This window comes from Dipteris shenzhenensis, chromosome 4, assembly GCF_047967505.1.
Source record: "Dipteris shenzhenensis isolate YYH24624 ecotype China chromosome 4, Dip_SZ_1.0, whole genome shotgun sequence".
Taxonomy (NCBI): Eukaryota; Viridiplantae; Streptophyta; class Polypodiopsida; order Gleicheniales; family Dipteridaceae; genus Dipteris; species Dipteris shenzhenensis.
The window spans coordinates 42912876-42934803 of record NC_141599.1 but is presented as its reverse complement, the minus strand read 5'-3'; the positions used below and the strand labels follow the sequence as shown (position 1 = coordinate 42934803).

The window sequence follows — 21928 nt, the reverse complement described above, 5'->3', positions numbered from 1 at the left end:
ACCTTGAGATCATCGTCAGCAAGAATCTGGAATTGTTGTTGATCATGGTCAAGATTGATGCGACGAGTACGATCTCGAGCTGCATAGCGGTCAGTGAGATGTGTCCATCGCTCAGAGGCAAGATCAAAATGCTGTAATTGAGAGTGAAATTCAGGTAAAAGACCTTGCATAATTTCAACAATGGCAGTGGCATTACGATGTCGCCACGAACGAACTACCTGAGGAGGATAAACATGAGGATCAGGTGGCGATTCGGTACCTTGAACGAGTTCCCATAGGTCTTGAGAATCAAGCACATGGCGCATAAGATTTGACCATGTGGTATAATTAGACCCATTAAAACGAGTCATATCAGTGAAAGCATGTTTGGCTGTTGCAGAGACAGGGTGAGGGGAAGAAAGAGAATGATAGGGAGAAGCAACCGGTGGAGGCAGAAGAGAATTTGGAATAGTAGCAGAGTGAGAAGAAGGGAGAGGTGGCATCACCAGAGAAAGAAAAGAATTTGGAAAAGGTCCTGAGGGGGAGGGATGAATATGAGAGGCGGGATAAGACATGAGAGGTGAAAAAGAGGCAGCGGGAGAGATAGAGGGAAATAAACTATAGGAATCCAGTGGTATGGGAGGAGGAGGAGGATGAGAAACCACTGGAGGAAAGATGGCAGCGGAAGAGATGAGAGGGATGGGAGGGAGGGAAGAATGTGAACCGAAAGCAAACTCATTGTCAGACGCATTTCTCCTTTCTCGTCTGCGAGTGTTCACATGCATGTATGGATCTGTGTCCTCGTGATTACTTGTTCCTATGCCTTGCATAACAGAAGGAGTTGCACTAAGGGAATAGGGCATCATACCTTGCACTGATTCTTGTGGAATAGGCACTGCCGAATAATCCAATGTTCTCATGCCGGCCTGTCCTCTTTCGTCAGGGGATACTTGTTCTTCGTTGGCACCGAACTTGAGATGTTGCTCAGCTTCTTCTGAGTTGAATAGAGGTCCTTGTTGACGTATTGGAGAGAACCGTGGAGAGGTAGAGGCACGAGGTGTGCGGGTACCTGCTTCAAGTTCCTTCCATTTCTGGAATTCAGCAAATTCTTTAAAGAGTTTGGAGAGGTATTCATCACCTTCAATCCTAGCAGACTCTCTCTCGACATATGTCGAAGGTGATGGTTGAATAGAGGTTGATTCAGGCTGAGATCGCTTCGGGGAAGAGGGAGAAGACATCTTCAGGTGATGATTTATCTTCCAAGCTTTCCAGATCAAGGCTCAGGTGTCGGTGGCACACCTGGCTCTGATACCATATAAAGAAAATACTTGGAGACAAATAAAACAATATTGAAGACAATTAATGGCTGAAGAAGATATATATATCACAAACGGAACTCAGTACAAGTGAAGATATGAGAGAAGCTCTGGAGGAAACAAACGTCAGTCCTGACAACTGTAGTGGACTTCTGCACTAGCTCCACAAGTTGGAACTGAACCAAATCTGAGACAGCAAACTGATGCAGGGGTTGCTGCAGATTTGGAATAGAAAGAACATAATCTGGAGCGGAAGTTGGAGGTAGATCTGGAGCAGAAGTTGAGGGCAGATCTTGGAGCAGGAGTTGGGACAGATATGAAGCTAAAAGAAGGCAGATCTGGAGCGGAAATTGGAGCAGATCTGATGCAGAAAGGAGGGCAGAACTGAAGCAGAAAGAAAGGCTGATCTGGAGCAGAAAAGAGGCCAGATCTGGAGCTGAAAGGGGGACAGATCTGGAGCAGAAAGGAGGGGCAGATCTGGGGCAGAAAAGAGGGCAAATCTGGAGCAGAAAGGAGGACAGCAGAGGAGGCAGCCAGGAGGCAGAAGTTGAGGCAGCAGAGGAGGCAGCCAGGAGGCAGAAGTGGCTCAGGGTGTGCAGGAACCTCTGGAGCTGGAAGAGTGAAGATAATGAATACTTAGCCCCCCCCCTTTTAAATAGGAAGGGGCTTTAAGTCGGTCAACCAACAGGTTGACCGACCTGGTCAGATTTGACCGACCAGGTCAATCTGGTCGGCCAGATCTGGTCAGGCCAGAAAAAAAACTTTTTTTTTAATAATTTTTTTATTTTGTTTAAGCTCTGAACCGGGGCTTTTGACAGTTCTTTGGTTGTGGATTTTGCCTCCGATTCGGGGTTTCTTTGACAGGATTTGGAGAGGCACCAATGGTGTTTGTACCTGTTTATCTTGTCCTGGAGAATTGGAGATTGCCTGGCTTAACACAGAATCCATAGCTCTGATACCTTGGGCAAAAACTTGGAAAGAAGCGAGAGACCACACCGAAAGGATTGTATAACTACACTATATTATTGTTATCCACAATGAATATATATACAGCCTTGATAGGATTAGCATTAGGTTTCATACATGCTAATGTAAGATCAGCCACTAACCACAATTAATCCATATGCACATGAGGATACATACACTAATAAGCATTGATTGCTAACAATGCACCAAAAAGTTATCACTAAAACATGACCAGACCATCTAATGGCATAGACATGACCACATAAGGTAATAACTAACTCATATATGGTTGAACCAGCTGTTTGAGTCCTAGCAGGTGTTGAACGAGCCTCAGGAGTAGTTGCATTGGCTAACTTGAGGTCAAGTTAATCATGTGTTAGATACCAAAGTTAAATAAGACTCAGCTATTATTTCATCAAATCAAATACTAATTGGTATAATGCATGGGAATATGTGAGCTGTGACTGCCATGATAGATTACAAAAAATGCCTCCATTTATAGCGACTCAAGAATCCTGAAAGAAAAATAAAGATTTGAGAAAACAGAAAGAGAGCACTTTGAATCCCACATTAAGGAAAATATTTTTCCCTTGCCAAAAAGTCGGGATTAAATTGACCCTTCAGGTACAGCACAGCCTGTTGGAGCTTGCTCTAGTATTTCCTGGATTCTTTGTCGAATAGATAACACAAGCACTGGAAAGTAGCAAGGCTGGAATGTCTGCATGGTGTAAGAAAGTTGTCATGTTATATGTGCATGCAGGTCATCAATCCTACCAAAGAGCTCTTACGGAGTTTGTGTCCCCTTGTTGGCAGGACAGCAAGGCACAACGCGAGGGGCACACTAGCACTACAGCACTACTTGAGCGCTTATGGAGGTTTGAAATACATGTACAATATATAGCAAATCGACAGCATCAGTCCCAATCATTATCTCCACACTTGGCCCTATGGCAACATCGAATCTATATTAATGCAATACTTTGCTAGTGATAACTGGATTGCTGAATTACAATCAGAGGCATCACTATGCAACACTCGTTCCTACAGCAAACCATGCTATGCATGTAAACTAGCCTTGTTACCTCAGCATATACCAGCCACAAATAAAGACTGCCCCTATGAGTAGCGCATGCGATGCATGAATGTGCACACCTAACTAATGCTCCCATTGGACTATTCCGTCAGCATAATATTTCGACCTGCCTCCTTTCTTTCTGCTTTACTACAGTAAACATTTGGCAGTAAACAAAGATGTTAACGGGAAGAGATATCTTGAAAGCAAAACTCTGAAATTTCAAGATTCAGGAGTTGCATTTGAACCTGCACAGTCAAATCATTTGCACTCTTCAATGCCATTGATTGCTCCCCTTTACTCCACCTACAAATCAGAATAGTTAATGATCTAAGAGATGAACATAAAGGCATTCAGGAAATCAAACTTGATAAACAATTACGTTATTTAAGCCCGCCCAAAGGGTGAAGGAAAATTGCAGCAGCATAGAGCTTTGGTATTGCCAATCACACCACCAAGCCCAAAATGTCTTTATAAACCCTCAAATAGCGTTTATCAATTTCAAAGATAAGTATGTCCATACTCTGCAGTTGTTGCATTCCTTTTCAAAGCCTCTACATCCCCAATGCGAGGATGTGCAGCAAATGCTTCCAACCAGCCAGGGATATCTACCTGTTTCAAATAAAATGTCCCATTCTTAAATCACATTTTGAAAGCTTCACCCAGCAATCACAACTACGGGCTTCACGTTGACACATGATACATCTCTCTCTCTCTCTCTCTCTCTCTCTCTCTCTCTCTCATTGAACCAATTCTTTAACACATTGGGAGTATCTACTTCAATCTTGATGCATAGGACACACTGTTGAATTAGGATTAGTCACCTCCCCATTTGTGAGCCCCCAAATGAGGAGTGCAAAGGGGCGGTGGACCATAGGGTGACATGGCTGCCACATGGGCAGAACCTAGACTGCCATGTGGGCAAGATGCACACAGCAGAATTATGGGCTGCCACATGGGCAGCACATAGGCTACCACGTGGGCAGCAGGACTAGGAGAATACCTTGCAAAGGAAAGCCACCTTGGTGAACAGAACTGGTATGGAAGGGCCACATGGCCATCCACGATTGGACAGGCCAGAGCTGTGCGGGGTTTCCAGCCGGAAAACAGAGCGATGAGCTGGCTATAACATCAGCAAAGGTACGGATTATGTCAGCAGGATGTACAGCTGTGTACAGACCTGTTCTGGAGCCCGGAAGAGACCTGATCAGAGGCAGAACCAGCAGGGCCTGGAGGCGCACTTTTTGCAGCAGGTTTTGGGGCCCATATAGGCCTTGCAACAGGTCGGGGATGGGGAGCCCGGCAGAGGGCCAGTGGCAGCCTGCTACGTGGCCACAGGCTGGGCCAGGCAGCCCTCTACATATGTGCCTTACCTAGGGCTAGAGTCACAGAGCAGAAAAGTCGGTGGGGGGGGCTCTTTGGGTCGGCCATTCCCCCCCCCTACGAGTTGGATATTTTGGAGAGGCTAGAGCCCTATAAAAGGGAGGCCTCTTGGCCTCATATCAATCACTGGGAGCAGCCCTCAGGACAGCAGACAGGTGCAGCAAAGGGGCAGCCTTGGGCCTACATTCTTGACGAGAAGGTGACCCAGAAGAAGCTGTAGACAAAGCTAGAGTGACAGCCCACCTGGGCTGCTATCCAGACAGTAAGGTGGAAGCGATCCTTTGGACAGAGAGTCTACATAAGCTCAGTGGAGCACGCAGACTCAGAAATCTAGAGGTGCCAGGCTTTTAGTAGAAGAACATTTTGGTATTATATCTTGTCCAGTTTGTGGACAGCCGGCAATATATATATGTTGCTTCTATATTTGTCTTGATGCACAGTCTATTTGCTGGCCTGCACACAAATGAATGGTTGTGAAGTATACACATGTTGATGACGCCCGATTCCATAGTGAAACACTTCTACATGTAAGCCCATCTATCAGTCTTCCGTTGCCGGATACCCTCTGGTGATTTCATTTTCTAACGTGATATCAGAGCCCTGATGAAGTTCTCTGGGAAGTGGGCCAACTACCCGTTGTAGAAAATGAAGGTTCGGAGCCACTTAGTGTTGAGGGAGTCGTGGGGGATTGCAACGAGGACGGAGCTGATACCTCAGGCCACCGTGACTACTCGAGCCACATCAACCTCGGTAGCAGTGGTGAGCGCCAGCGGGCCCAATATTAGTGAGAGCATGGCAGATCCGAGAGGCAAAAGCCTTGGCTATCATTGTGGGTACGACAACAGCGGATATGGTGCTGCCTCATATAGAGATGGCGAACACTTCTTTTGAGGAATGGATGACATTGAGGGATATGTGTGAGCTCGACAATGAGGCGAGAAACTTGGACCTTAAGACAGAGCTGTATGGCATGAGGATGGATGAAGCGAAATCGGTACAGGAACGCATCACCAAGCTGAAGGTGGTGCGGGATCAGCTGGCGGCAGGCGGTCAAAGGACAAGCTCGACCAAGATGGCAAGGCTGTTGCTGGAGCTATAGTAGTTTTGTGACTACGATCACTGCAGGGCATAGGGCAGCGCCACTGACTTTCGAGGAGCTAGCTCCATTGTTTCTGGAGCAAAAAGCTCGGGAAAAGAAGTACGACGGTACGAATACCTGATAGCTCAGGACACGAGCAAAGGCAAGGGCAAGGGTAAGACTGAAAAAGGCAAGCCCAAATCTGACAATGGAGCAGTCTGTAGATGAAAACAAGAAGAAGAAGAGAAAGAAAGAGATGAAGTGCTTCTACTGCGATAAGCCAGGACATTTAAAGATTGCAAAAAGAAGAAGCCAGCTCAGAGTCAGAGGAGTCAGCTAGTGACAGAGGAATGTTTCCTGGTGGCAACTTCAAATGCTGCTGAGATTAGATATGTGGACCCCGATGATATTGTCAGAATGTCAAACATTGAGGATTGGTCAAGGAGCCAAGAGCTAAAGTTCACACTTCCACCCGATTCTACTATTTTATGGCAACACATCGATCATCTTGTTAATGTTCCCACTAACAGGCATGAGTAGGACCTCCTCCTGAGAAAATGGAGGAAACTATGCACAAAATGTGGGACAGGGTCAGCTGACTTATGGGAGACATGAATACCCCAATAATAACATCCGCCTCTTCAAAAGACACATAATATGCAGACTATGAAGCATCAAACTCTACGATACTCTTTGTGCTAGGTTGCATAGCGATAACTTCCTTTATTAATAATGCGTAGTTCTTGAAGAGTGAACCAATGTGAGATTCCAGCTTGAGATATCGATTGACACAATTCTTCTAAGGTAAATATGGTGATTTGACTTTAAAATTAGAAGTTTGGATTTGAATTAGATAAATCAGTAGCCAAAGATTGCCCGTTGAGGTTCTTGATGCACGATAAGTTCTAGGGTGTCCACAAGGCCTATTAAAATTTATACATGATTTTGCACTCTCTTGTGAAAGTTAGTCATCAATCTGAGCCAATGACTCTACAACGGGCTTAAAAGCTTTAGATTTCTACTCTTGAGTGTGGATCAAGGAACGGGTTTCTAACTTTCTGCAGGTTTCCGTGTGATTATATCAACCTGAATAAGCATCAGCGGCCTGTAGGTGGGTTGATAGCTTGTTTGCAGGGATGCACGTCTTCTACTCGACAAAATCATTTCATTAACAATGGATAGGTTTGAAATCATTCAGCACCGTCCCCTCTCCATAATAATGCAAGATGCTACAACCAGGTAGAAGCTGCATGGGATGAACAGAAAAGACGTCCATGAATGATCTATAAGAGTTGATATTGACCTCCCATTGTATTGAGTACAAAAGCTCTCGTTCTGTACATATCTGTGTGATAGTGCACAACGTAGAAGGCGTAAAATCTCCAGCGATCTGACAAAGACCAAAACTGTCTACATTTATCGTGGGGTGTATCCATCGTCGCTAGATTGTCTACAACGATTTGACCCTTATAACCATGCTTTGTTCTACCTTTAGATGATGATGAGTTGCCCCTCCCCGGTGAATTTTGTCTTTTTATGATTCTGGTCGATAACCAATTCGTCATGCAATAAATACGATGGCCAATTCAGCTATGTAGACAAGTAACCCGCCATCAAAGCAATCAGGCATTGGAAGAAGAGAACCTTATTCCACCAAATGCTGCGAGACAGATCCACGGCTTGGGAGAGGCTAGAGAACGGACTGAAGTTAGCCATCTCCACAGCAAATTTGGAACTTCCACAGCAAGCCAAGAAGTCTTGCACATTGAAATTGTAGCACTGAGTCATGGTGCTGGATAGAAAGGCTGGCAACGTAGTTGGATTTTGGACTTGGGTCCTGTCGCGAGCTACCCGTTTATATATGTTTGCAAAGCAATCAATCGTACCAGCTCCACTGTCTTTCTTTTCACTTTATGCAAAGTAGCTGAGTGCCTATAGTTGAGGGTCTCTCCTTTTGTCACACCAAATTTCCATTGGTTTGTCTTTTCACTTTATGAGTGAGCTTAAACTCTTGGTCTTTCATAGGGAGATTTTTGGTCTCTCTATACTCTAAATTGAGTTGTATTTATTCCAGTGTGGTGCAAGACGTCTAAGGCATTCACTCTGGGAGCTTAGAACCTGGAGAAAGAAAAACAAGATGAATTTCATTCATGTGGCCTACCCACAGAGAAGAAGAAGAAGAAGAGAGAGAGAGAGACAGAGAAAGGAGGGGGGCGGGGGAAGAGGGAGGAGAGGGGGGGGGAAGCGGGAGAGGGCAGGCCAAAGAAGACGGAGTCATTAAATGCATGCATTGAAAGCCCCTTACAACAGCCTATAGAGCATACGAACACCAATCACCTTAAAATAGAAAGAAATGTCTTTAAAATTACCTATTTTTCATTTCTTATCACACATCTTCACTAAGGCCTTCCGATGTGTCAAGGCTCATGTATAAGTATCCCATAATGCAAAGCACTTGACACACTCTGGGATGTGTGTTCACTTTGCTATTGTTCTTGTGCACTCTTGCTCTTAGCGTCCATTCTCCCTCAACACTATCAATGTGTGATAGCATGTTACATGGTGAGCATATGTATTACACTACACTGCTAACATACTGTAGGTGATAAAAACCTTAGAATATACTAAGGAGAGAATAATGATAACATTAGGTTAGTGCTTAAAGCAAAAGTGGATCATGCATAGGCCTACCAAAGGAAGAAACATATCTGAAATGAAATATCATTCAAGGGCTAGAATGCAAAACTTTTTCCCATCTAGCCATCAAACTAGTGTCATTTTTATGTTCTTAACCTCATTTTTACACGTAAAAAGTTTTAAACCCTCGTGCACTTGAGCATTTCTCTGGCCTATGGGGATAGGAGAGAGAAGAATTTAGTTATTTGGCATGGCAATACATGATAGTGCCATCCATGACCGCAGTTTTAGGTCATCAATTGTTTATATTACAAGATACATTTGCTTTTGTAGGGCATTAGTGACTCTTATTGCTTTTCCCTGTCTTCAGTACACTTGGGATGAGTGGCAAAAACTTTTGAGATATGAAATTTGCATTAATTTGGCAACCCTGAATTATTGGTAGGATAGATGTGAGATTGATAAAATAGATGTGAGATGTGAGTGTGGAAGAGCCCTATTATGTAGATGTTGCATATGGTAGCATGGTAGGCTTGATAAATAGCTCAAAAGGTTATATAGAGCGAACAAATTGTGAGATAGATCCTGATGCTATCAAATCCTCTAGACCAAATGCATGGTTGACAATGCAAGGAAATGTCTAGTGGTAACCTAGTTGCTCATGTCACCAATGAGCGGGATCCTTCTTCTAGTACAATGAGAAAGTAAAAAAGTTGTCTACATTTGCATGAATGATTTTGAATTTGTAATAATGATTTTGACTTTGTATATAGGATGTTATAGTGCGGTACACAAATGCTTTAATCACATTTTTTGGCTTTACTAACGAATGATCATGTTTATTGTCCTACTTGTGGGTCATGAATTTACAATATACATGGTGGATAGAAGTGGTGTATTTTTTTTCCATCCTATTAAGAAGATGCATATTGGGAAAAATTTATGAATTATTTACTCCATTGAATGCCATTATTGTTATACGTGCCACTCATCCTAACACTCCTCGCCTTTCCTTTCCTTGTCATCATCCCTACATCCTGTGCTTATTCTTTCTCTCTCCTTGCAACATAAAAGAAGTTAAAGTATATTGCTCCCATGACTATCTAGTCTATATATTCCAATTTTACATTATGGTACACTTATCTTTGATAGCTTTATGCTTTTTAACACATTATTGTCATGTAAAATATATAATCTTGATGAAATTGATGGGGAGGATTGCAATGGCAATCACCTTTGTGATGGCATGCATGAGAATGTGATGGACCACCATATCTAGTAAAGAAGCCAATGGCTGAAGTAAGTTTGCCCTTAGAAACGAAACATGGATGGAGCCACACTTTAGTGTCATCAATTTATCAAGCTACAATGTATTATGTTGCTCAACTTTTGTCATCACTAAAGCCACGCATTAGTGTTATCGCTTCTAAATAAATAAATCCTCTCCTTTCTTATGTATTGAAATTTCATATTGTATGCATGTAGTGATTTTTTGGAGTGCTTGTGTTTAGCAAAAAAAAATCATACCCCTCTAATTGCATGCTATTACATAGTAACATAATGCCAAGGGGTAATATTTTTATCAACACAAAGCCAATTTAATGCTTGCTTCATTGGGACCTGATTTACTAAAGATCTCATGCATGTGTCCATGATTACAAAAGATACCATGCTCGTTGCCTCTTATTTGGAGGTCATTATAGAGATCGTATAGAGGTTCACATTAAGGTCATTATAGAGATCATGCCACTTGTTCAAAGTGCACAAAGGATATGGAAAGCATTAGCAAAGTGCTTATAAGAAAGGTGTTCTAGCACTTTCCCATGTCTTTGATGCATATTTCAATCTCATCCTTGGTCATGAACATGTTTTGGCATGTAATTAACTATAAATAAGCGAAGGTAGAAGTGGTGCATTACTATAGAGTGCGAGGCATTACTTTCAAAGCAAATGTCCAATATTTAAAAATAAATCCTTCCAACATAAAGCTAGGGATATGTACAACAGGTATGTGTCCATTTGGATCACAATCAACACGTTCATGTTGACCTTAACTCACCAAGGATACCTAAAGAGAATAGGAGCATAGAATGTGACTCATGAGGAGCACGAAAAACTTATCTATGGAATCTGATTAATGGAGTTCATGAATTCAGCTGGAAGCTTTCTTGATTTTGAGGCCCATAGTTTATTAAGGAAGGGGAACTAAGAAGAGAGACCAACTATCATGCCATAAACTCCTTTATAAGCATAAACAATTAGCCAAAGAGAAGATGAATGCCACTAGTGACACTAATGCATAGATGCCAAAGAACTAGTGATTACAATCCATAGAACTAGTAGAGGATGAAGCATTGAGTATTTTGGGTTTCTAGAATTGATGTTATACCTCTTTTTTTATATAGCTCATCATAATATCTATCATAGTGATGAGTCTCAACCAGTATTGTGAGCAATGTATTGGAAATCATCGACGCAATATATACATCGATAGCAACCCAACTCCCCCTATCGAATCACAATATAAACTCCTTTTTAACTTTGAAGTACTACAAATAATAATAAAATTATTGAATTACAATCCTACTTCAATTGATTACCTAATGTAATGAAAGATGCATATAAATTCTCAAATTTAGATGACATTGGAAATGCTTATTGATTACACATGGGTATAAAGGAGCTCAATCATGTTCAAATATTGGCAAAATTTATAACAACACCTTAGGCTGCGACAATGAAGAAATGCTGCAAATCTTGTGTGCCTCAAAGGATGGTTTGTCTTGCCCTATAAGTTGTGATTGTTATGATGCACTCATAGCTTGCATCTCCCTAAGTTTGCTTTGCTACCCAATCCCTAATTGACTTCATGAAATAGAGTCCCAAAATTTGTTGTGTAGAAGAGTGCTCAAATGTAAACTCCCAAAAATTTGACTTACATTGCAAATGTGTGAGAGACTCCCTAAGTTCTCTCCATAACCTTCATCTTGGAGTAGGTTCTCCAATACCTTAGTCTCGAACTAGATTTTATAGTAGTTGGGTGTGTTCAAGCCTTGCACGACATTGTTTTCTTTCTTTTCACATCTACAACTCCATATGTGCCACTATATGTAGAGTGAGATTTGTTTCCCATCGACCTTAATGTGGTACAACAATTCAGCCACTTCTTGACTTGTGGTTAGGGTTTTCGATGAATGCGTATAGGTCAACGTATCATCCAAATCCAATTTGAGACTCCCGCCTTCCAAAATAGAATTTTGGAATTCAAAGCATCCTCTCAACCTCTAATCGATACATCCTCGAGTCACAACATTCATTCGAACCCTGTTTGTCAAAGATGCCAAATTGATGAAATGGCAACTATGCCAATCAAACCAAGTTCAATGTTTGCTCAAACCTTGATCATCGAATACATTGAATTGATGATGTGGCAACTACCTTTGATTGAACCCAATTTGATGTTTGGTCAGACCCTATTCATGCTTCATAATTCATTTGCACTCTGAAGATTGAACTATGCATCCATATATTGGCTTCGTATATTGGCTTCGTGTTTGCTTTGAATGGTGGGGGAGGATGAAAAAGGGGGGAGCTCTTAGAAACCACGTGAAAGGGGGCTCAACTCAATAAGCCCCAAACTACCACAGTATGGGATTATTGAATTATGCTCGTTGTGCCCCTCAGAAAAGAAGCCCTCAACTTCCTTTATAGATGTGCCCCTTCTCCCTTTTCACAAAATGCCATAGAATATCAAGCTTATTGAATTAAGCCCACTCCCTATCCCCCTTTCATGAAGCCACCAAGAGCCCTCTCCTCTCATAAATGAATCCCCCCCCTTGAATGAAGCCCTCCCTTTCTCCCCCACCATCCATTAATTAATGTCTCCCCTCCATCTCCCCCATTTTCACAGATGGATTCCTCAAGGGGCCAAATTCACCAACAAAGAAAAGAGGAAACAAAATGCCATAGACTATCAAGCTTATTGAATTAATCCCACTTCCTCTCTCCCCCTTTCATGAAGCCACCAAGAGCCCTCTCCTCTCATAAATGAATCCCCCCCTTGAACGAACCCCTCCCTTTCTACCCCACCATCCATTATTTTATGTCTCCCCTCCCTCTCCCCCATTTTCGCAAATGGATTCCTCAAGGGGCCAAATTCACCAAAAAAGAAAAGAGGAAGCAAAAAAATAGTTCCTACCATGTGCAATCTCATCAATGATATCATTGATGAGATTGCACACAGAGAGGCTGGGGATCTTTTTTGCTCACTCTCTTTTTTTTCTTTTTTGCAAATAAGCCTTTCTCCTTAGCTCTCATCCTATCAATGATCTCATCAAAGGGCTGAGAATTGAGATGAAGGCTTCTTCATACTTACCTATCCAGTCCTCTGTCTTGTAATTTTATCATGTCATAGAGCATTCTACACATTTAAAGGAGTATGATTGCTCTTTCAAGAGGAATTGACATTTTTAATTTGTGAAATGATATAATTTCTAGCTTTGTTGGTTTTGAAATACTTTTTTTGTGTTAATATGTGCAAGGCCATGTTACAAGGGTTTTGAAATTTTGTTGTATTTGACATATTTTTCCAATTCTAAGAAAAGGTTTTGGTGCTAGTTTTTGAAATTTTAGTTGCATAAAGACAACCCAAAAACCATGGTTTATGTTACTCTTTTTTGAACATTCATTCATAAAACAACCATATTTTTAAAAAATAGAGAAAAGAAGGGAATCCCTAAAAGTTTCTCCTAGAGATCTCATTTTGAGGTTATAGTTCTTGAATTAATTCTTACACTATTAACTCTAGTTACCTAAGTAGATATCAATAGCTTCGTTGCTTTAGATAACTATGTCTTTTAGGATTCGGTTGATTCATAAAGACTCACACAATGCCATACAAGTTGATCTGTACTCGAATATAGAGCCACACTGAGTTGCTTCTCAATGACCCTTGAATGGTCCCAACTCCTAGAATGAAAGTGGATTGCTACCCAAATCAAAATATCCATGGAAGTCCAATTCACTTCAGTAGGTGGTTCCATATACTGTGGTACACTTCAAATACTAGAGCGCACATAGACGACAAAGCAATCATATAGCAAATTCGATCAAGTTTTTGCTAGATATATGTGGTGGGTCTCAGCAGTGACTCACATGTCATGGGGTAGTTGAAGATATGCCGATGGAGCTTCCACTCCCGCCTACTCCTTATGGGAGCAATGCATAGCACGAGCCGTCCACAAGTGTCACTCAAGCAACCTCCGGATTGTTGCAATGTGGTTTCACGCGAGGAAGAGGGAAGAGGAAGAGGGGAGGGGAGAGGGAGAAGGAGGGAGAAGGGAGGAAGAGGAAGGGAAGAAGGAGAAGGGAGTGAAGGGGGATATAGTGACAGCCACAAAGGCACTACAATGGAAACAAGAGAACACCCAAAACACTCTCTTGGAAGTGAAGAGGAGCTTGTATTCAAACTTGTGCAAACAACAATGAAGACCAAAGTCAAACATTTGACCTTTTATACAAGTCACGTTTTGAAGGGACGGCCAACCCTTTTCCTTTTTAGCACTGTCCCTCACTTTACAACCATGTGCTCTTGGGCTCATAGGGCGCCAAGGCATATTGCTATTCTTACCGACTCTCTCTACTAGTGGAAATAGTGCTTGTGTTAACCATATTAAAGCGCTTGGGATAAACTTGGTATTAGGAGATGGTCCTAACTGGTTTCCAAATAACGCTTGTGTTAGCCTCGCCACTCCTATGCTCGGGTGATTTGGGGCTCAAACTCCTTGAGCGCCCTCACACCTTCACTTGTTTGGGTTCGAACCTCATGAACGCAGTGCAAAACCTAGAGTGACCAAAGGTAACCTTGAATGTTGCTGGGAAGCTTTTCTTTGGAATATTTGGGGAACAAACTCCTTGAGTTTGAGCTGTACTCCTTTCATGGCTATTTTCATTGGCATCACTATTTCTTGTGGATGTGGAGCTAAAAAGTGCAAGGCGCATGCACTTTGTGACCGGAAAGTGCGCATCTCCTTGCTTGGAATATTTCTTTGCCACCACTGGCAGGTTGAATGCTTCCCGCACCACATTCTGATTGATCTAGTAGTGGTGGGGGTTGTCGGTTGCGTCACACAGGACACCTATGTGGGTGTTGCTATCGTATGTCTTGAGGAATTCTGCCAGTAGCGTCATGTCCGAGTGGCATGGGAAACGGGCTGCTACTCTTCCCAAGCCTACGAAGTTGAGGGCTTCCACGACTGTTGGGTCCCAAAGAGTGGCATATGCTGCTGCAGTGTAGTAGTGGAGGGTGTAGTCTCGACCCTTGAAAGCGAAGCGCGAGTGGATCACGTAAGCATCTAGCTCTTGGAGCCATGCTTCTCCCAATGGCGAGTGTGCTTGTGAATGCACAATCTTGTACTCACCTACGGTGGGTGCCAGGGTGCGCTTTCATGTTTTCATGGGAGGCGTGCCTGTTGTGGCTGGCTCTTCTTGAGTAGCCTCTGGTGGAGGTTTTTGTTGGGGTAAAGGGCAGTGTGCCCACCCACTTGTACAAGGCCTGTATATACTCATATATATATGATAGAGGAATAAGCTGGAGTAGCTTTTGCTGCACCACTTCTGGTGTCTCCTTATCCCTTTGTGTGTGCTCTCCTCTCCCACAACTAGTATCAAAGTTGTGGTGCTTCGATCCAAGGGAGAGCAAGGAGTCTGAAGCTTGGTCCCTTTCCTGAGCACGAGTATTCCAATTAGGATTCATGGGAGGAGCATTCGAGCTAGTTGTGTGCTTCGGGCTAGGGTTCATGGATGTGGCCCATGGAGCTTGCAGTTATGGAACTTGAGCTGGAGAGAGTGTGAAGCGAGGCCAAAATCGGATGCCATGTCTGTCTCCTCCTCCTAGTGTTTAAACCTGTCGTCTCTGTCCTCTCATCGTAGATCTGCAATTTCATTGCAGCAAAAGTAAGGATTTGGATGTTGGGGTGAGTAGCTTGGTGCAGTTGGAAAATGGTGAGTCAACCAAGGAGCTATGAAGGTTGTCGAATGTGGATTGAGAATCACGATTGACCTCGGCTAGTGTGAAATATTGTGGCATTTTAGAGGTGATGCTAAATGCGGAGGCAAGCTTGGGGGATATGAGACACTACAATAGAGGCACGGGCTACATCCGCAGCAGCAACACAAGAAACTTAACACAAGAAGAGGCATTGCATTGGGCTTTTTCAAGCCCACAAGTGCATTTTTGCAACTCGTTCAAGCTTGCTGCAGGCGCCATTGGAGCTCTCATTAAGCCAATTTTGCTTGCCATTACTTGCTGGCTTGCCCATTGCCAAGACCAACATCATTTTTGGAGCCCATTCAGCATTGCTAAGAGGCTTTGCACAAGCAGGGAGCACTTCTATGTATTCTAGGAGGAGTACAAGAATGGCAACATAGCCATTTTTGGCTTTCCTTTGTAACCAGTTTTGGCATTCTCCATGGCCATTGGTGCTAGTTCATGTGTGGACAAGCCTAGGAGCCTGTGAAGCTTCCGGTTGATGCAGTTGGATGCCTGGGGGATTGCCAGTGATTGCATTTGTGCTCTTGGAGCTGAGGATACGCTGATCTTGAGGCGTTTGTAAGACATTTTACGTGTTTTTACGAGATTTGCACAGTGGAGTTTTGGCATTTTTGTGCTTGCGCACTGAGCAGTTGGTTGCAGCTCACTACTGAGCTATGTGTGTTCGTTTATTCAGTGCATTTGGGTCCTTGTACAGACATACTCTAGTGCATCTTAATACTTGTGGACATTCCATTACAGTTGGTCAGATTTTGACAGTTTGGCTTAGCTTGAGGGTACAGTTAGGCACCCTGAGCGACAATAAGCTGACATTGACACTCACGGTTTAGGAGTTCTCTTGTCAGAGGCCATTACAGATACTTTTGTTGACTGTGGACACATGCTTTGAGGTCATTTTGACAGTGATTCAATGGACATTTTGACGGCTTTACACCTACATGTATGATGGTGTTTATGTCAGTTCATTGAGCAGCTAAGGAGGATGTATTGTCAGTGATTTGCCGTTGTTTGGAGCACATTTTGGGGCTATTTTGCCAGTGCTTTTGGGCTATTTTATCACTGATCTATGAGCATTCTTGGGGCTGATTTGGTTGGGCATTGTACTTGCCATTTTGCTGGTGTTGCAGTTGACATATGGGGTGATGTGCTGGATGTATTTTGACCATTTTTGGGGTTGTTTTGCCAGAGTAGATGAGTGCTGTAAAGGGCAGCAAACATACAAGGAAGCTGCTGTTGCTATTTTTATGACAAAATAGTCATTTTCAGGACTGAATATCTTTTCCTGGTGCAAAATTGCACTGGAAAGTTGTAGTTCACAGAACAGACTACAACTTTGCTTTTGGAAGTAAGTTGATCCAGTATACACTGCAGGAGTTACAGCCTCTGCAAAACCAGAAAAAGTTGCAGTCTACTGACTATCTGTGACTAATGTGCAAGAAGCTGTTTTCAGGTGAGAATATCTGAGAATCCACAAGGATTTGGCTCTTGAGGTCAACTGACAAGTTGTAGATCTTTCTACAAGCTACAACTTTGCTGTTTATAGCTTTGGCATCTGGTCTTTCGGTGAAAAGATATCATTGTTCAGAAATAGGGACAACGAGTTATCTTGCCCAAAGTGGCTGTGAGGTATTGTTGTAGGAATTTCTCTTACACAACAGTGAATTGGGAACTCACAGTAAATTACAGAAAGTGATTGGGATCTCACTTCAGTCTAAGGGCATTATTGGCAAGTCACTTTGGCACATTTGGCAAGTGGTGAATGCTTGATTTTGATGCCAAAGGGTTGCACACTTGAGGTGATGCAATAAATGCCATTTTAATGCATTATGGATTTACATTGGTGGATGCTACACTGATTTTTATGGATAGTTGAGCTGGGCTCCTATTGCCATTGGTTGAGCAGGCATTGCTCATTTGGTTCAGTGCATTTCTTACTTGGATTGCCAGGCATTGGCAAGTTATTGGGCTACATATATTCTTGTTTATGCCTATGGCTGACTGCTTTTGAGCCTTGGATCAGCCAGTTTATTTGCAAACCTGATTGGTCTAGACAATACTATATTTTTTGGTCATTTGGGTTACCTATTGGACTGTTTTGCTCTTTGGTTGTGAGCTATTGTAACACAAATATGGCATCTATAGCTGGTAGTTGCCTCTTTGATATTGAGAGGTTGGATGGATCGAACTTTCAGTATTGGAAGGAGCAGATTTATGATGTGTTAGTGCAGAAGAGGCAGCATAAGCCCATTCAATGCAAAGGTGTCAAGCCTAATAGCATTAAACAAAGTGATTGGGATGACATGCAAGCACGCTCTATCATTCAGTCATCACTCTCAAAGTCAGTCTACTTACAGGTACAGGATGGTGTACAGGTTGTAGACTGCCATGCATATGAGTTCTGTACTCATATATGCCAGATGTATGACCATGATAGTGTTATGTTACAGCATGATGGGTTGAAATTCCCTAATGGGCTGAAATATAGCCTTGATATGCACTCCACAGGTAGATCAATTGTTGGTAGAAACAGGTCATGTTAAGGGGGAATTCCAAGAGCAAGTCTAGCTCTCAGACTTGTGTTAGATGTTTCTATTGTGGAAAGTATGACCACATGAAAAAGTACTGGTGGAAATGGCTAAGAAAATGCAAGAAGAAGAGCAAGGTTAAGAATGACAGGAAGAAGGAGAAGAAGCATGTTGAGCTTCAAGGCGTGGATGCCAGGGTTTCCACTGATAGTAGCAATGATGAAGGCATTCTTTTGTGTATGTCTGACACCTCCTTCTTGGCCACTGATGTACCCATTCTTAGTGATTGGATGTTGTGCTTCATGTCATATGACCCCTCATAGGTCATGGTTCAATGCATATCAGGAATGCATTGTGGAGAGCAATTTGATGGGCATTGATCATTCTATGGATGTCTATGGTTATGGGGATATCCACCTTCTTATGCCTAGTTGCTCTATTCTTGTTTTGCAGAGGGTTAGACATATACCAAGACTTGCTATGAGCAAGATCAGTATTGGACAGTTGGTTGAGGTAGGTTATCATGTCTCTTTGGGTGATCATGCATGGAAGATTGCTAGAGGCAATTTGGTTATGGCTAGGGGATCATGGATTCTCTTATGCATTGCATGTGTTAGGTGTCCAGGATTAGATGCTTATGATTAGTAAGTAGCCACCATTAGTTAGTTTATGGTATGCCAGACTTGGACATATGTCTGCTACAGGTATGGAAGCCCTTACAACATTGAGATACATTCTTGTTATGGATGTCTCTCAAATTTTATGTCATGATTGTCATGATGGTTAGCAGTCAGGATCCTCTTTTGTGAGCAAGACTGTCAGTGAGAGATATGCTGAGCCATTGCAGTTGGTTCATAGTGCAATTTGTGGGCCTATGCCTACATTTTCACTAAGTGGCGCCTCTTACTTTGTGACATTTATTGATGCTGCTACAAAGTACATATGGGTATATTTGATTCGTCAGAAGCATTATGTATATGATACATTTCAGCGCTTCTTGGGTAATGGTGAAAATCAGTCAGGAAAGAAGCTATTTAGCTTGATGACTGATGGTGATGCAAAGTTTACCTCTCCTAGATTTTAGCATCTATGTGATACACTTGGTATCAAGAGGGTGTTGACCACTCCTCATCTTTCTGCTCATGATGCCTTGGCTGAAGGCATAAATCGGATTCTATTGGATAGGATTGGTAGCATGCTATAATATGCAGGTCTTACCGAATGCTATTGGGCTGAGGCATGTAAGACAGCTGCATACTTGCTTAACAGGTCACCCAAGAGATCTCTGGATGGTAGAGTGCCATTTGACTTCTTAACAGGCAGGGCACCATGTTATGAGTGTGTTTGGCTGCAAGGCTTATGCTCATGGTTCCCGATCGAGGAGGTGTATCTTCCTTGGATACAGTGAGTCCAGTAGGGAGTACATGTTATGGGATTCTTCAGGTAGAGAGTTGATACGTAGCCATAATGTCTATTTCAGAGAGGATGCTATGTTTAGATAGCCCAGGACTATGGATAGCAGGAGAGTGGTGTTCCAGGAGGGTGTAAGTGCACTGATACCTCCAAATTCTTTGCAGGGGCAGCCCATAGCCCTTGGAATGGGAGGTTTTTCCCATGGTGAGCACGTTATAAGTTGGGATAGCCACGATTACTTCCTGATTTTGGTCAGAGACAGCAATCAGATGTCTCGAGTATTCCATAGGTTTATACTCCTATGGAGATTGTTGATGCATCTTCTATGGATAGTTATAGTTTGCTCCCAGGATGCGGAGTGCCTCTTGCAGATGAGGATGAGGCTATGTATGGTGAGGAGGATACCTTGGCTAATGATGCTCGGTATGATCCATTGGCTGGTTATGCCAGGACAGATGTGGTTTCTGTAGTTATTGACTCAGGTCATATTGCGCATGGGTAGGAATCATCGATATGTTTGTTTTGTAAGTGCCTCCATGGCTAGAAGCAATCCCCTCGAGCTTGGCTTCATAGGTTTGATACTGTTATGAGAGCTCAAGACGTGATGCGCAATGAGACAGGCTATGGTCTTAGTATTCAGGAGGTTGCTATCCTTCTAAGGTTACTTGCCATATGGTCCTTTATGGATGGGGATGCTTTGCAGTGGGAGCTGCATGGTCGTGATGATGTTTGTCTTCCGATACTTGGCTGTTTCAGTATGGAGAGGGGGAAGTTATTGAGTACTCTATTGCCTGTATTGGATCCATACTTGAAACATAGCAAGTTTGACGATCACATATCAGTTGAGCAAGCAGCAGGTTATGGTTGATATGGCAGCCATAGTACTTCATGCATCCATGATTGGGTTGAGACTTGGTTCTCACATGTTTGCCATTGGGGCTACACTTCCAGTTCTTGCTTCCATTGCAGTGGGAGTTGGTAGCATGATTATGGCAGATTTTGGCAGTAGGGAACAGTTGTGGACATCAAGTCCTTATGCTTCCAGGAGCAACATGCAGGTGATGCAAGTTGGGTAGATCAGCAGAGGTCTATTGTAGGGCATGTGCTTATGGTCGATCACAGGTGGTATTATAGAGACATTTTCTTTGCACAAGGACAGTGCAGGTGCTATGGACTTAGCACAGGAGCACGTGGTGGTGAGAGTTCACTCTCCCAGTGAGATCTGGCATGAGATCTTGGTTGACATGCATCTACAGCTTGTCATTTTCTATCCTACAGACCTGATGTCTGCTAGTAGTCTGCTAGTAGCTTATCCTCTATGCACTTTTCACATTGTAGAGTGTCGATGGGCATAGGGATTCAGCCTATGGTTGATTGTATTGTACGTGTGCTATACTCCCTTAAAAGGCACACTGCCTTTAAGTGGGAGGTTGTTGGGGTAAAGGGCAGTGTGCCCACCCACTTGTATAGGGGCCCGTATATACTCATATATATATGATGGAGGAATAAGCTGGAGTAGCTTTTGCTCCACCACTTCTAGTGTCTCCTTATCCCTTTGTGTGTGCTCTCCTCTCCCACAGTTTCTTCATCTTGTAAGTCCTCCGTGGGTATTTTGGTCGGCATTCAAATTGTGGCTGGAGTGCTCTGAGAATCTGATGGGCCAGTGGCCTTTGGAATAGGGCAAGGGTGGAGACCTAGGTGAGCCTCGAATTCAAAAAAGTCATGTTTGGATTCCATGGCAAACAGAAGTGGAAGTTGCATGACAAGGGAATCGGTGGATGAGGAAGAAGAGGAGGACATCAATTTGCTGGTGGGGATGGAGAAGAAGTGGGCAGGAAACTGTCAGATTTTTGGATAAATTTTGGCAGATTTTGTTGCAACAACTATGGCGACGACCCGGCGAGGTAGGCCTACTTTTATAGACTTCTATCCCCCAACCGGCGGGATACTGGTATGACAATGGGGCAGTGCTAAATTTGATGGCGATGGTCAGTGGCGAACCTCGATGGCGACGGTCGACGTGGAGTGTCTTAGATTGCGATTGGCGTGGTACTCAAATGGTGATGGGGCAGTGTTGTTTTAGATGGCGATGGCTCGATGGGGTATCATGATCATGACAATCGGCGGTGAACCTTTCGGTGACGGTCGACGGTGAACGCTTTAGCGATGGTTGGCGGGGTAGTGACTGTGTGTGATAGGGGGAAAAAAGAGAAGAGAAGAAAGGAGGAGTGGGGTGGGAGGGAAATGCGAACGGAGCGGTGTGCACTTGTGTGGTACCACGTGATAGTAGTGAGGTCAGCGTGCAAGAACATGAGCACTTGTCAAAAATGCAAGAACGGACTCTAATCACCTAGTGCTGATCGTGTGTGCTCGTGCAGTGTGTTCGTCGATAGGGACCAGTGGGGGTTGTGGGTGTGTCGGGTGAGATGCTTACCATACTGACTCACCTAGACCTAGATGTGATGATTATGATGATGCAGTGGCATCGTACTGCTGCATAATGAATGA

General features: G+C 43.2%; 1 protein-coding gene across 3 annotated transcripts in view; it reads right to left on the bottom strand.

Annotated features, from left to right (window-relative positions):
* Positions 1-7739, bottom strand: part of LOC147902899 (transthyretin-like protein) — a 46312-nt gene extending 38573 nt beyond the window's left edge. For all 3 annotated transcript variants that reach the window (XM_087374013.1, XM_087374011.1, XM_087374012.1), the window contains exons 1-3: positions 7439-7739; positions 3857-3945; positions 3582-3639 (exon numbers count right to left, since the gene is read on the bottom strand). In XM_087374013.1, the coding sequence (XP_087230139.1) occupies positions 3582-3639; positions 3857-3945; positions 7439-7582 (291 nt within the window). In that variant the 5' untranslated portion in view covers positions 7583-7739. The remainder of the gene's footprint in view (positions 1-3581; positions 3640-3856; positions 3946-7438) is intronic.
* Between the last annotated feature and the right edge of the window lie 14189 nt (positions 7740-21928).